The sequence below is a fragment of the Passer domesticus genome, chromosome 1 (assembly GCF_036417665.1).
Source record: "Passer domesticus isolate bPasDom1 chromosome 1, bPasDom1.hap1, whole genome shotgun sequence".
Taxonomy (NCBI): domain Eukaryota; kingdom Metazoa; phylum Chordata; class Aves; order Passeriformes; family Passeridae; genus Passer; species Passer domesticus.
This window is the reverse complement of record NC_087474.1, coordinates 12773054-12789484: the sequence shown is the minus strand read 5'-3', so window position 1 is coordinate 12789484 and position 16431 is coordinate 12773054. Positions and strand designations below refer to the sequence as shown.

General features: G+C 37.6%; 1 protein-coding gene across 15 annotated transcripts in view; it reads right to left on the bottom strand.

Moving 5' to 3' along the window:
- Positions 1 to 16431, bottom strand: part of PARD3 (par-3 family cell polarity regulator) — a 441795-nt gene that overhangs the window by 247996 nt on the left and 177368 nt on the right. For 10 of the 15 annotated variants that reach the window (XM_064395692.1, XM_064396060.1, XM_064395762.1 and 7 more), the window contains exon 5: positions 1672 to 1803. The exons of the other annotated variants lie outside the window; for them this stretch is intronic. In XM_064395692.1, coding sequence (XP_064251762.1) covers positions 1672 to 1803 — 132 coding nt within the window. The remainder of the gene's footprint in view (positions 1 to 1671; positions 1804 to 16431) is intronic. 15 annotated transcript variants of the gene reach the window in all.

Sequence of the window (16431 nt, the reverse complement as noted above, 5' to 3'; positions counted from 1 at the left end):
CAGAGAACTTGCTCTAAAGAAACATCATATTTACAATTTCAAACTGCAAACAGTTAACTCTGCTAACAAATATGCTTCCAGTCTACCACCACTGGCAAATTATTTACCTAATTGGTGAATAAATTGAACTAGTTAAGCTGTTCAGAGACTAAAACCAACAGAAAGCTTAATATGAAACGTCATATATTAAAATTTCATGTACCCAACATTTTACAAGATGATCACTATTAAGATTTCTAATCCAACTTCTTTTGCTGAGACAACAGTTTCATTAACCGCCATAGCGCGAATCTAACGATGCATGGAAATCTGCCTCGACACATCAAACAAGCAGAACCGACACAGGAGCTGCCTGCAAATCTGGGCACTGACTTTCCCTTTCAACTCAGGCTGACACAGAGACAGCATCCAGCCTAACGCTGTATCTTCTTGGAGGAAAACAGCAATGGAAGGAATGCTGGCATTAAATGTGCAGAGGAAAGAACAGAAAGACCAAAGACAGAATTCTTCTCATAAAACATATTAATTAATTTGCAGATAATTACAAGGCATAAACATAGTTAGTAACTCACATTTGGGAGGAGGCTAAGGGTTTTTTTTAATACTCTGTGATATTATTTAAGCTCCTTTTAAACTAAGAATGGGCTTGGATAAAGAATGTTTAGAGTATGCTATGATTTGGCAATGCTGAACTTCAAATATCAGTAAGGGATATGTGGGTGCAGATCAGCCTCAGGACACCAGGGATTGGATTATAAACCTTCCCCTCCTTTCACATGGTACACTGCAACAAAGCCTGGGCTGTGTCAAACAGCAGATTTCATTTTGAAGCTCTTCTATATAAAGCAAATTCTGAGTTTATGTCCTATTGCTGTAAAATAGAAAATGTGTACATTTTTATTCAATGCAAAAATTCAGTATTTTCATGGCACATTGCATAAAGAAAAAAATGAGGCAATAATGATACATAGGCACTACCCTACATATGAGCTTGCTGCTGTATTTCCAATTTCCACATTAAAGATGCATTTTCTGTATATATCTGAAGACACTTCTTTGAAAATTTCAGGCATATACAAAGACATGAAGTGACTGCTAGGTAATTTGAATTTCAGACCGTTAAACCTCTGTGACTACCAGCTCATTAGTAAATTAAGAAATAAATTAATTAATTAAAAACAACCACAAATTGGAACTACTAAGTGTCTCAAAAATACTAAGATAAAAAGTAATATAAATATACACCAAACAAATAGAATAGTCTTAAAATTTATAATTATGTTTTATGGTGTTAAAAATAACAAGCATTCAAAAGTGCAGTGCCAAAACTGACCCACATTTGGCTGTTATGTAGTATCACTGTTGGATTTCAATGGCAGAGTGTTTATCAAAATAATACTAATTAAAATAACCATGTTGGTATCAGTTGTGAAGAACTATAGGAATGTATTTATGAACTCAAAAATGAAATTATTTTCAGGTGTCCATTTCAGTTGTAATGCAGGTGTTTTTGAAGCAGAAGGAATCCCATAGAAATGTAGTCAGCATACTGCTGGTGCTCCTATCATGCTTAAAGAGCCTATGTCAGGTAAGAATACACTTTGTAATAGCTTGGAGTAGCATAAAGATTAGATTGATAAAGTAATATATATATATGCACATATATATTACCTGTTCTTGCCTCTCCAGCCACTTGTCCACCATGGGATGACTGGCACTTAACGATGAACGAGCATTGTCTCTCTGAAACTGGTTAGACCAGCTACTAGTATCTCGTGGTAGGCTTCTGTAGTTTTCATCTTTCTAGTTTAAAAGAAACAAAAAAGTGTCTTATAAAAAACAACCAGTCCTTGCACATTAACAATGCAGCTGGTTATTAAATTAATACAAAAGGAAGACTGGACCCAAGGACAGCGCAATGGCTCGGCCACTCAAGGGCAAGAGCTCCCGTTCCTTAATGCCAGGGACACCCAAACAAAGCCTTGGTGGAGTTGTATATCTTCCACCCACTCATGCTTCCTTTCCTCTTTTTCCAGCCTCAAACCTCTAGTGCACAGATTCCCAAGTACACACTCAGCAAGGCTTTCAGAGCATCACTCTCCTCAGCTCACTCTCACTGAGAGCAAATGCACCAAATGAGTGCACTCAGTGACCGCTACGGCCACGATACAATTTTCCCGAGTCTCTGTATGTAACCCATTTCACAATCAAAGCAGTCTCACTGCTCCAGGTACTGCCCTTAAAACCAGAATAGCATGCTGCAGAGTTCAAAACTTGAATTTATTATTTCACATAATACTGCTTTGCCTGGTTTGCCTGAAGGTACAAATACAGTCACATTTGTAGAACAGCAGCAGATGGAGATTGTGCTGACAGAGATACACTGATCCTACTGAGAATGATAATTTTTCTTTTCCTTTTTAATTGAGGAATTTGTCTGCACATCTTTCCTACAAGCTGTACAAATTCTTCAGCTTCTAAAGGTTATTAGTCCTTACCCAGTCTGATCACTAAAAGCCAACAAAAGCACAGAGGCAGATTCTTAATGATGGGAGCTACCTTTAGCCTAAAGTCAGTGTTACTGATAGCTTACATAGCTTAGTTCCTTCCAACTGAAAGAATACATGGAGCTAAAATTCTGCTTAGCTTTCCAAAAGAGAATTATAAATATATTATAAAATATATATAAGTATACTTCCTTCAGAAGCAGAGTATTTTTTCCAGTCAGTGTCTGTCTATCTTCATGCCAAATCAAATAATTCAGAGAGAGCATCTATTTTTAAAACAGGATTGTAGTCCTACATATTTTGCAATATTACCATTTTTAGGAATCTCAAAACTCTCTAAAATAACAAACAAACAGCAGTGCACATTTGCAGCTAAAAGTTATTATTTTCTTTATTTATAGCACAGAGCAGATTTTTGACCCCCCCCTTAAATTAATACTTCATTCCATCAGCATGAGTATTTCCTTTTCCTGTTTGCCATACTGATATTTCTTTTGTTTGGAACAGTACTAGTCCAATATTCTAGATGGAGCATCAATTCCCTTACAACTGTCCTTCACAACTTTATTTCCTCTATATATATGACAGGCTTTGCTAAGAATTTCAGGTCTTGGTACAACTGTGAAAAAGAGCAGTTTTCAAAATCTTCCCGTGCAAGAAAAATCTTTTCCCAGGCATACCAAACCTAAGCTTTCTTAATTAATGAGATTGATGAGAACTTCTTTTCTTGAAAGATGTTGGAGTATAAGATAAAGTCTTCTATTTCAAGACACTGAAGCTTCAATTCATCCAATACAAGATAACCTTGTAAAAATATGTTTGCACAGGTAACCAGCCTAACAAATAACCATCATAAATTACTTTACCCTGCCACAAATGAGCAAAAGCTCTGTGCCTTTCAGCAACTGAAAACAATCCAGTATTACAGTTCTGGTTAACCACACAGCAAACTAGAAACTTGCTCTATGTCTTGCTTAGAAAGGGAAGTCAGCATTGTACAGCAAATGCCATAAAAGCCAGAGAATGGTGTATACAAATTGATTTTTTCCTGTTGCTTCTCTTATTCAATTCTTCTCTTCAGGTGACAGAGGTGGCACAGCTCCTATAAGCCAAAACAATTTCTCTTGTTCAAAGTGGTGGGCAGGTATAACAACAAAATCAGAATCTGACAAAGAAATAACGAAAAATCATTTTATGCACAAAACCACCCATACAGTTGGTGTGTGCATTATTGTCACCTAACAATAACCCAGTACCTGACAGACATCACCTAGTCTGAATGAACAGAAATTTCCTCCTATGAAACAAGATGTTTTCTGTATTTCTGTACTTTATAGAGAATTCCATTTTTTATTGATTCCTGCTTACAATGTTCAATAGAAACTTTTTTTAAAAAGATATTTTTATTTATAAAAGACCTCTCTCCACACAGCATCCATTATGCCTGCACAGAAGTGTTTAGCAAGAGAGAAGGAAAGATGCTCATCTAGGGATGTGTTGTTCCTCAATTATTCAATCACCAGGTCTCAGAATCACAATGAACAGTCACATTGCACAAAGTTTATATTGGAAATTTGTGCTGTAAAAAGTCTCAAGTATCACAGCACTCAATCTAAGTGAAATTACCTAAGCTAAGAGAGTTAAATTAGGCCTCTGTCTTGTGTATCTATACTAATGTCAAGAATTTTGCCAAGAGTTTACACCTAGTATTATCTGTGCTGACAGAAGAGTACATTTATCCCACCTACCAAAATATTTCTGCTTGTAGCCCACTTCTGTAGAAGATTGCCTTTCTCCTGCTAAGACTTAAATCAGCTCATTTTACACAGAAGACATCCAAGTCACTCAGCAATTTTTTGTGACAGCAGAAAAAAAAGCCAGAATGGTAGAGAGATGTGGTTTCTGTAACTCTTTTTGTTTCTCAGCACTTTCACCTCTCACCTTTCTTCAGAGGCTCAAAATAGTGCTATTATCAGATTGGAATAAAATAGCAGTGCTGCAATCACACACTCAGTCATGCTGGTGTTAGCCAAATAGTGAAATATTAGAAGGTCCACCAGCCACAGACAAGCACTCCACTCCTTTCTTTGTCACTGCTTTCTGGCAAACAGCTCTGCCTGCACCCCGAGTGGCAGCACTGGGACAAGCACCAAGCCAGAGGAGGAGCAGAGGGATCAGCACCCAGCAGTGCCACACACCATCCTTCTCACAGAGACACCTACACCACACAGCCTTAAGGTGCTCCTGGCTACCTGTCACCCCATATTTGTAGGGCTTTCCATTACTGCCAGAGCTAATTCAAACATAGCTGTGATGGCAAACTACAGAGGTACAGGTGAAAAACATCGCTGCAGCTTAGACACTGGGATTTACTGAGCCAGCTGTGATGCTGCTATTTAAAATATATATTGTTTGGGGATTTTTTGTGTAAAATATTCAATTGCTAATCCAGAAAGCTGTACTTGTCTTCAGCATGATCTAACTTTAGCACACATGCTCCCAACATCCAGCTGAAAAAGGTGTGTGTCACTTTTAGCTACAATACCATAAAGGAGAAGATTTCATGGTACAGAAGCCATCAGGGTCACCCAGGGAATTCCCATTTCTTCTGGAAATGCAGCTGTAAGCCCTCCTGGGACCAGGGCTGACATGCATCATCAGTTACAATTAAATGCTCTAATTTATTAAAAAGAAGTTTCTTTCCCAAACATCTTTGGGGGCCATGGGCCCTGTCAGCTTTATCATGTTTGAAATGGAAATTGATCAATATAATACTAAAACTGCCAAGTCATAATACCACCACTACACTTAACTGCAGCATTTTGGAGTAATTTTAATGAGGACACATAATCTAACACTTTAAGATTTAGTTCAGCATGGTGTCCCTGTGGGGTTTTGCTGGAGGACTGGGTGAAAGGGGACAGGAAAAATGAAGCAATTTTGCTACACTTTTAATTTCAGATGATTTGCAATATGTAACAAGAGTCTCATCAAAGACTCTGTAGCTTGTAGAGGAAATTATGCATTAGAATGCTCTGTGTACTTAATTACTAGCTGTCATTGCATGAACTCACTCATGATTTTAGCTTGCAGTTGTACCCCTGTGAAATCCCAGCATCACAACCCAACCAGGACATTCCCCACCCGGTGTGGTGACACTTCCATGTCTGCTAAATCATTTTTTACTTTCCAAATAGTGAAGAAACTGGGTTTTCCCTTTGTTTCACCTCCTGAATGGCTGAAGTGTGGCAAATTTTGGTTGCTTATTTAAAAGAAAACTACACCAGACAGCATTACAACAGGGGTAAAATACACTGAAGACATCTTCAAATTAATTATCTGAAAGACAATTCAAAAATGCAAACCAAGTGTCCCACCTGCCCTTTAGGACAGTCATTAAGAGAGATCATTTTGGGCATTGATCATTTTTTGCTATCCAGTCTTTTTCCTTGTATTCTATGCACTTTGGAAAAGGCTGCATGTTTGTTTGGCTCCAGTTCCTTGAGATGGCCTCAGACTGAGATAGGATTTGTGATGAGAGATGAAGAAAAAGATCTTGTTTAGTCTTTTGAGGTTGTAATTAAACCTGAAAGACTTCGGACAAATTCTTGCCTATAAGGATAATTATTGTTGTTGAATCACTATACAGGTTATAAAGGTTGTTGTTCTTTCTTTTAATGCTCCACTATGACCATGTTAGACCCTGAACAATTTGGTGTCACTCTCAGACAGGATGCTAAATGCTGTAATTAATTACTGAAACATGCACACAGTTTATGTAACTAACTCTTAATGATGAAAACATCTGTTTATAAATGAAATAATATACACACAGATCCATTTTCCATGCTATCTGATGGTATAGCAAATAGATTCCTGGAGTTTTTTATTTGGATGAGCTTTCATGGCTGCTTTTTAACTGGATTTTAGACAAATATGGAATAAGACCAAATTGATCCCCACTTCTAAAAAAAAAAACCAAACAAACAAACAAACAACAAAACCAAAGAACAAAGAAAGCTGCACAAATAATGTCTATCTTACATGGAAAATACATTATACATATATAAAATCAATTAACCCAAAAGATGCATTGCATTAAGAGAAATTCCATTAAAAAAAAACAACCTACGTACACAGATGTCAGACTTGGAATTGTTCTATTAACACAGCATCTTGTAACAACAATTTCTCCCAAATGTCAGTAATTTACCTCCAAACTAATTGTACCAGTCACTTCCTGTAACTATCCATGTATCTCAGGAAACTCACACTACTGCTTGGGTGAGCCTCCTTCTATTCCCGGTAGGTTCAGTTTTCCAAGGTTGCTCTTTTCCTGATGTGTACTGAAGAACATGACCCCAGAAGCTGCAATAATGCAGAGACAGCCCAGCCATTTAGTGTAGAGAAGGAACGAGTTACAGTCACCCAGTATCACAAACCTTTGATCTGAGGCCACTCTCCAAGGAGTAAAGTAAAAGAGGAATCCTACATTAAAGAATTACCACAGCTTCATCCCTTCTATCAGCTCTGACCCGGAACATGGGTCATTTCCAACTGGTAAAAACTGATTTGCAGAAGATACAAATATAATAGTCTAAGAAAGAACTTGCATGCCCTATCTATGGTGAAAATAGATGAAAAGAATGATAATTTCATATTTATTTAGATATTTTCAGAAGGACTTTTTTTAGAAATGACCCTCTGTATAGCTCCATGGAAGGTATTAATGTATTATGCCTCTAGAAGAGCTCATTAAATGCCAGCAAGGAAAAAAAAAATTGAAAAGCCAGTGTTCTGTTTAAGTTCTATCACCTTACGTTCAGAAATTTTCAGAGTTGTGCTACTCCAATTTATATACTCCATTTTACCCTTTGACTGATAAGCAAGGCCTGACCTTAAAAAAAATCAGTAACTATGGGCCATGATAATCAGACAGTTCTCTGTGCAAGTGGTATTATATATAAACACTCAGTGTCAAAGAATACGGGCTAAATTAAGAGTAAATTAAAAAACACAATACTGCCCATCCAAAACATTCTGTTGATCTCTCTTATTTATGACAGAAAAATTAACAATGATCTCTGCACATTCACATGCAAAGCCAGAAGTTTCTAAACAGTGTCACTTTTTAGATGGAGAGACAGGAAAGAAGCTGCTTCTTCCTTTTACTCTTTACTTGCACATCTCCTAACAAACCCCCACGAGGGATAATGCAAAACAACTCAAAAAGCATACAGCAGTTTATATTCCGTAATTATAATTCAGAAACTGTAACTAAAAAGACATGGCTTTCCACGGCTCCATTTTAGAGAAAAATAAATGAACCGGTTAAGTTAAAGTGCCATGAAGCTACAGTTCTGATTCCTCTACACATTATACTTAGAAAACCATTTTCCCTTCTACTGTTTTTCATTCAAGTGAATATTCTCTTTTCCTGTGCCACTTTAAAGGCATCTAAAGAGTTTTTATGTATATCCACCTGTACATGAATCTATATGGGTATCTGTTTAAATGCAATAATATAATTATGCACAGTTCTGACATGTTCACCAGATATTTGCTTTTGTATCCAGATTTATACGTTTTAGGCCAATTTGGATTTAGAGAAAATATCATTTGTAAAGTTGTTTGTTTATTTTGAGTGTTAATGTGATGCATTTGATTCCTTGGGACAGCCAAGAAATTAAAGAAGGAAAAAAAAGCTGCTAATTAATTAATTTCAAAGCAGCCTCTGAAAACAGGATTTAACAAATAGAATGCCAATATTAAATATATGTAAGAAGCTAAGAGAAACAGGAAACAAGGGGATATAGGAAACTTCACAAAGACCTTATATTTAGATCTTGAAATGAAGAATATCTCATAAACCACCAGCAGCAGCCTTTTAAATGCCGAGTAGATGCTTTGAGTTGGCCATACCACTGAAACGCTGCAACTGGCTGTTTGTGTGTTTAGAAACTTGCAACTGATGTTCTGAAATGAAGCCAGCCTGTCTTCTCCAGCTAATGGAACTCATTGGAGAGGAGGAGGTTTTTAAGGTCAGAAGCACGAAGGCAATGTCCCAAACCCGTGGTACCTCTTCCCCAGCGGCACCCACACACCACTGCCTCCTCCATATGGAATGATATGGACCAGGAGCCCCACTGGACTCCCAGCAAAGCATCCATCACCTCATCCAACTTGCCAATTCACGTCAGACCTCAGCCAGAGCTCCTCCCAGGGTCTGTGGAGGAAGGCCCAGAGAGAAACCAGGCTTGCAGCAGCATTTCTCTTTTATCTGAGTTTACAGCAGCACACACACCCTTGGCTCCTTGCAGTCTCTGGTCTTCCTCACACTGAACAGCTTCCCATCTTTCCTCATCTTACTGTTTTAGCTTTTGTCCACGTTTCATTTACTTCACGTGCTCAGCAGGCAATGCTCTTTAGCTGGACATCTGTACACAAGAGCTGAAGAGCTCGTTTGTAAAGAGACAACAAAACTGGATGGTAGCACACAATGATCATCCCATCGGGCTGTGAAACAAAACCAGGCTAAGTGACCCCTGTTTCAGCCTCAGAATCAGTCATAAAAGAAGGGCAAAAGGAATTCCTGTATTTACTGGAGCTGATTTTCCCCACTAACTAGAGCTTAACATCTCCTCCCCAACCTTACTATTCCTTGCACTGATTAGTTCCACATATGAGTGAATTTTATTCTGATTCTGCTTGGTTGTCTTGTCTTTATTCATTGCTAGATAAGTGAATTTTAAAATGCAACAAATTTAGCAAAAAATTATGAAATATTCACTATTTAAAACTTGCAGGTTCATGTCTGTTCATGAATACTGTTGGCAAGCATAGCCTGCAACCTGAATTGTACTTTAAACTTCTTTTTCTTGCCAGCTACACATTCAGCCAAAATCCAAACATGTTTTGCACCAATACATAACCTTAATAACCAGAAAGCAAGACAGACAAATATTTTAATCTGCAAAAGCTCTTGAACAACAAGTGTATATGGTGGCATGGTAGTAGGTTGCAACTAAATAGATGAAAGCAGGTCAAAACACAGATCCAGCAATTACCAAGGAAAATATATGTGCTTCTAACCTTTGGAAATGGAAAAAAAAAAAAAACAAAAAAAAAAAAAACACATTAAACCTGAACATCTAACTGTTGGGGGTTTTTTAAACTTGCTCAATCTTTTATCAACCTACTCTTTCAGGACCAGTCTTTCACCCTAAACCAAGGTAGAGATGCAAAAACATAAAAAATTAAAACCAATAGAGACAAATACTTAAACAAATGGGAATTTACAAAGTGCACCCTCACTTAGAAAAATGGCAGAGGAAAAGTCTCCAATTATCTACCACATACTTGAGAGCTTTCTGTTTTCAGTATAGCTTTCAGTGGCTCTCAGAGAGGTGCTGTGCACTGCATTTACTGAAGTGGAAAGACAAACAACCTGTGCACATTCCACCACTCCTTCATCAGGAGTAAGAGACTCGCTCACCCTGACCCTCCTTGGCACCCCCAGCTCATGATGCAGCACCGAGTCCCCTCAGCTCTGGAGCAGGCATTGCTCACCCAGACACTGCTCACCCATCACCTGCAGTGAGACATGGCATGGCACAGTTCTGGGACACAAATACACATCCTTCCTACATTACTGATGCAAAACAAAGGCAGTGTGTTTAATAGACCTGCTCAGCCTGAGAGCAGAAGTGGAAAAAACTCAGCAGCTCCCAGATCTTGCACTGATATCTTGAGGGGGGCAGAGAGGAGATTTGACAGATGGGCATCCACAAATGGATGACTTGGAGCAAAAGGAGGTAAAACAACAAAGGAGATATAGAAAATTACACCTTCACTTTGGATTTATTTGTTTTGTTATTGGCTTTTTGCCTGCTTAACATGTGGTCATGACTGACTTTTGAATGCCAACAGCTGAATTCTGTCCATGTACATATCCCTCAGCTAATGGAACAGCATAGCATCAATTGATGCACACTGCCTGTTACCTCTATGCACTAGGCAAGGAGTTTTCATTTTGTGTCTATTATTCCCAACCTTCTGGTGATGATAAGAAACACTATATTTGTTTTCACATTTTGAAAGTTAGGAATTTTGAGCTCCTTCATAGAGTTTTCATTGCACTGAAATATCACCAGCTACTGTACTAAAGACAGACAATTCTTCACGGTACTCATGAAAGCACCTGAGGCAGAGGGCACATGAAGAAACGCAAATTATTCCATCAAAACATAAGAAAACAACTTTCTTATTCTGAGAATGATCGAACACTGGAAGAAGTTGCTCAGAAAGGTGGTGCAGGCTCCATCCTTGGAGATGTATATTCTCAAAACCTGGCTGGACCCAGACCTGAGCAGCCTGCCCTAGCTGCCCCTGCTTTGACCAGGCAGGCTGAACTCAACAATCTCCAGAGGTACCTTCCAACCTCAGCTGAACTGTTGTGTGAAAGTCATAAATTTTACACACTACCCAGGACAAAAACAACACATAAAGTGGTGATTTCATATTGCACTCTCTTTGGATACAATTCCTCTTAACTATTTAATCACCATGCAACAAGCTGCCAGCAACAAGTTACTATTAAAGAGGAAGAAAACTGATGCACGTAACTTCCATTTTCTTGACTTTCCATAAATGTCTCTCCTGTCATATTTTACACATTAAAACACTTTATTTCACCACCTGTGGATGATCCATGCTCATTCTCCGTTCCTCTCAGTCTCTGCAAAACCACATCTTAAATTACAAAACTCATGACCATCTCATTGAAAAGGGAAAAAAAAAAAACCTGCTCAAATATGCCTGGACAAAGAAATATTCATGGCTATTGAATCTCTCAAAACTTCTGTTTAAAGCCTTGCATTTTTAGGTTAGAAGCAGGAAGCTGTATTCATCATGTAGGTATTTAAAGCCTCTCATGACAGATATGCCAGGCTCTTTGCAGATATTCTGAACTTCTCCTTAGTAGATTCATCCGTATTACAGCATTTCACCAATACTGCTCACCAGGTACACAGTACCTCTCCTATGGAGGAGTCAAAACCAGAGACTAAGGCTCCCAAGAAACATCATCAACAATTTGGTTTCAGGCTCCTAGAATGATGCCCAGTCTTTTAGTCCACAACCTTTCCCAGTTAATTTAATAGATTTACACTCTGCCATTTAGAATTCCTGGCTAAAAAATGATACCAACACACAATTTTAATACCGAGCCCTTCAATCCTCTGAATTATACTTAATTTCTAGTGAAATACCATATCTTTGGTGACAGTGACAAAACAATTGTCATTAAGTTGTGTTTAAAAGAAGTTCAAGGTAAATGAAACTAATTTTGACTTTAAATGTGATTTTGAAACTGAAATACCATTGTTGTTGAAGCTTTTCAAAGTATGTATGCATGCTTTTCTCCTACCTAAACATGTTTCATTAGAGGATTTTTTTTCATTCCGTTTACAAAGAGAAGTAGAAAGGATTGCATCTTTCACGTAAATATAAAACCCTGCAACCCAGCAATCTGAAAATTTGTACTCATCAGTCTCAACCCACAGGAACAGCAAAACTACCTTCAATAGGAGATGTGGGAAACACAATCTGTTTTGCAGGTAAGGTCATTGATGCTAGATGAGACTTAGAGCACTCACATGAAGTTTCAAATTATTTCTCTGCAGTTTACAGAGCCCAAAAAAATTAGCTTTCCAAGTAGGAAGAAAGCATATCCTAGACAGAATTATTATTCCTACAAGGCACAGTGATATTCCACCTCAAAATATATACATGGGCAAACCCATTTAGCAACAAATAAGCAAAAAATTTGGCTGTTGACTAAACAGCAAAGACAGAAAGCAAAGGAAAAAAGCAATTACAAAATGATGTGCCAAGTACACTGAGTTATGTGCTTGCTGCTACTGATCCATCCCACAGAGCACGTCGTGTGCCATTTGCTTTGCTGCAGGTGGGTGAACCCAACAGCCAGAGGCACAGAAGCCCATGCACAAACATTTTTCTCTCTCTTGAACTCTGCTTTTTAACCTACATTTTCAATTCTTTCTGCTGTACCAATGTTGTTATCTCTGACAGGGCAACATATGAATCAAAATCAGAAAAGTCACAGTGGGAAGTTTGTCCTAAGCCTGTTATCCACAGTATATCCCTGCATTAAGCAAGGCAGGTTAACTAGATAAGCTTTCAGTCTTTCAGATCAAGGATCAAGGAAGGTAACTAATTTGTAATGATAAGCTGTTCCTTACCACAAATAGAATTGTAAATTTAAAAAAACACACTGAAAATATACGGGATAATTAATTCACAGTTGTTATAAGATGCAATGTAACTGGTTGTTCCATTTACTCTCTTCCAATACTGTAACACAACATCTAAAGGAAAAGAAACATGATTTTCATTAATGCAGCTCACATCTATTAACAACAGCTAGTTGAGCCAATAGGCTTTGGTACTTAGTTATCAAGAATGTGATTCAAATCAACAGATATTCAGAAAACAACAATATCAAAAAGGATTTTACTGCAATGGAAAAAAGCACGTATGATATGCTTCAGCTGTGTACAATCTGTTCACCTGTACAGTTCAATACAATTCAAACAAAATTACACCTTGCAAATCAGGTATTACTCCAGGCCTCTGAGAAGAGATTTCTACTTAGAGATTTCTTATTTTTTCATTAGAATGGCTCAAGGAAGCAAGAGACAGGATTAAGTCAAGCTATGAGTCACTAGGTAATACAGACATGTCTCTCACACACACAAAAGTATCTGAAAATGGTTTTAACATTCAATTTCAAAAAAATTTATCCCAAGAAGCAAATTTACCAACTAGAGGTGATCAGGAGCCAGTTTTGTGAATATTTCACAGATGGGAAGACCTATTCATTTGGTTGAAACATTTAAGGGTAAGGATTAGGTCAGGAATTACCTAGCTAAGTACAGTTAACAGCACTACAACAACTTGTAAATAATCAATAATTGTGCAAATAAATGAGTACCTTGGAACAAAACAAAACAAAACAAAAAAAAACACCCACAGTTGCTCTTACAGGTGAAAAACACAGAAAGTAGAAATTATGTGAGATTCCAATTCTAAGGATACAGAATGTATTATGATATCCTGATAATAAAAAGATGTTTCTTTACGAGATTATTTGAAAAATGGATGAGAATGTATGCTCAGTTTAGGGCAAGGATTTCATATCACATCATCCTACTTAATACAACAGAACTGCATCTCAAGTTCAACACCCACCCAAATCTTTGCAGGACCAACTCAGGCCCTTCCAAAGCATACTCTTGTCTCTCTCTGGTCATTCTCTTCTTAGGGACACAGGAGATCTGGTGTCTCATTTCATTTATCCCAGTAACTAAAGGCAGCACTACAGTTACAGTAGCAGGATCCTTCAACCAGCCCATATTTTTACTCTTCCCCAGCACCCTTTTCCCTTTCTGTTTGCCCAGAACTACTGGCATATGTCCTGGCTCCTCACAGGCTTCTGTGCATGGCAGCACTCTCGCCCCTTCATTTCATCTCAGTTTGGGCATCTGCCCATTTTCCTGCCATTCCAAATTCTTCATACCCAAAATGAAACAAACACCAATAAGACGTCCTTTCTCACTTGTCCCTGAGAAATAAATCCCTTCTGCCAAACACATGCAGCTTCCCCCGTACTAATTCCTCCAAAAATTGGACAGGGTTTCTACCTGTCAATTATTTCTCTTTAGAGGTGACGGGCTGAAAGTAATGTCACTTCTTGGAGTCAGTAGGTGGATGAAGCTTTTGGCAACTCTCCCAGAAACCCTTTTCATGTTTCTGCAAGATACTGCTGGGGCAAAGTTGCTAATCTACAACTGTGCTGCAAATCTCAGCCCAAGAACATATGTTCTTGTGCTGTCAAGAAAGAGAACTGCAGTGAAAACATTACATAGTGCCAACCACTCACAAAAGATATATGGGTGCTCAGGCCCAATGCGCTGAGCAGAAAATTAAGACTGTTCTCATTGCTTTTCTCAAAATGTCTGTGTCATCTATAATCAATGAAACAGTCTGGAACAAAGCACAGCCATCTCTTTGTTATCCGAGTAGCTGAAAAAAACAACCTAAGAAAAGAGGACTTGTTATAGCTGAAATAACACAAATACATTTGTAAAAATTCATTGTCAGTACTTTGGTAAGAGATTGGTGACAGGGACTACAAAAGTGCCACCATTTAGAATAATAATACAAATGAAATTGTTGCTAATACTGTGAAAGGAAATGAGAATTCTTAATACTGGTTCCTAAGAGAAATAGGATTGGCTACAAAATCTTAACTCACATGAAGAAATCAAGACCCCAAAAACATAAAAAAATCAGTCTAGCATAAATGAACTCAGGATTAATTAATAATACACATCACATAAGCAATTATTTAAGTCCATGTCTTTACTGGAATTAAAATTTACCTATTAAAAATAGTGATCTGTTCTATTCATATGATCAATATATACAGTGTTCAAAAGTGATAAAAGAATTTATCAGCATCTATTGTACTAATTAATGTAACTTCAGTTCCTTCCAATCTTCTTGATTTAATGTTCTCTGGTGCCTGCCTTCCCATCCCTACATGAGATCATGTGCATTCCTTTCCAGTTTGGTCACCGTGCTCCAATAGACATGAAATATTTCCATAAAAATCAAGAGTAAATACATGCTGAACAACTAATGAGGAGACTAGTGTGAAAGATTAGCTACTGTTCAATTCTCTCCAATTTCTGCTAACTTCAGACACTCAAAGAAATCTGGTTATGCTGTGTATAGCCCTTCATATCTGTGCTTGTGGAGTAACGAAGTGTTGTCTCATTATCATTTCACAAAAAATGAACTGAAAATGTTAATACTTCAAATGGATTACATTATCATTTTTCTTCTATGAATCTGAGTAGTATAAAATACATATTTACAAATAGGCACACAGTTCTGTGCCACACCAGTGCAAGTGACAGAAAACACACTATTACCTGCCTGAAATCCTGATCAAGCAGAAACTTAATGATACCAAGTTAAATTGACACCTCTGCATGAAGAGGGACCTCAATGCCTGTGAGCACTGAGCTTTTATAGATTCTTTTGAAATGACCAAAGGCCCACTGAAAATAGTTTCGTTCATTAGCAGTGTATAAAGACTCCTTTATTTGGGGTGTGTGAATCCTGACTGCTGAGACTTAGTTTGCATTTATACTACCCAGAGTTAACAGAAATAAGTGGAAAAAAATAAAAGCTATAATAAGCTGCATATTTTTCAAGAGGACTTTGTGTAGTCAGAATGGTAACCAAAAGTGCAACATTCTTTTAAAATTACTCATTTCTATTAGAAAATATACATTTTTTCCTTTTGAGTTTGTCTGCAAGTTACCATCACAATTATGGGCAATGTGGGATTTGTACAAAAGGGCATGATTCTTCCAATTTTTTTAATATTGCACTGAGAAGAGTGCTTCTAGCTGACTTCTCTAGCAAATAAAGCAATTCATGGAGAGATACTGAAATCATATTGAAAAAATGAAGGAAAAAGTACACTTCATTTCACTGTTTTATTTTTAAGACTGTTATCAAGGAGAGAAATCATTTGCAATTTGTGTTTTGTATTACTTCACTAGAGCCTCAGAAAGTAGAAATTAGCAATGCTGTGTTAGCAAGACAAACCAGACCAGCTGTGGGCATGCAGATTATTTACTGGCATTAGGCCTTCTACAGAGATGAGTAAAAATTATTTCAGACATGGCCTACCAACATTAAGAAAAAGTTGAAAAACAAAAACTTTGCAGAATAGTGAGTAATCATAGATTCAACCACAGCTAAGGGGAAAAATCAAGTTTTTAGAGTCGCTGCTGTGGTTATCACCCAGAGTCTGGGAAGGACAGGA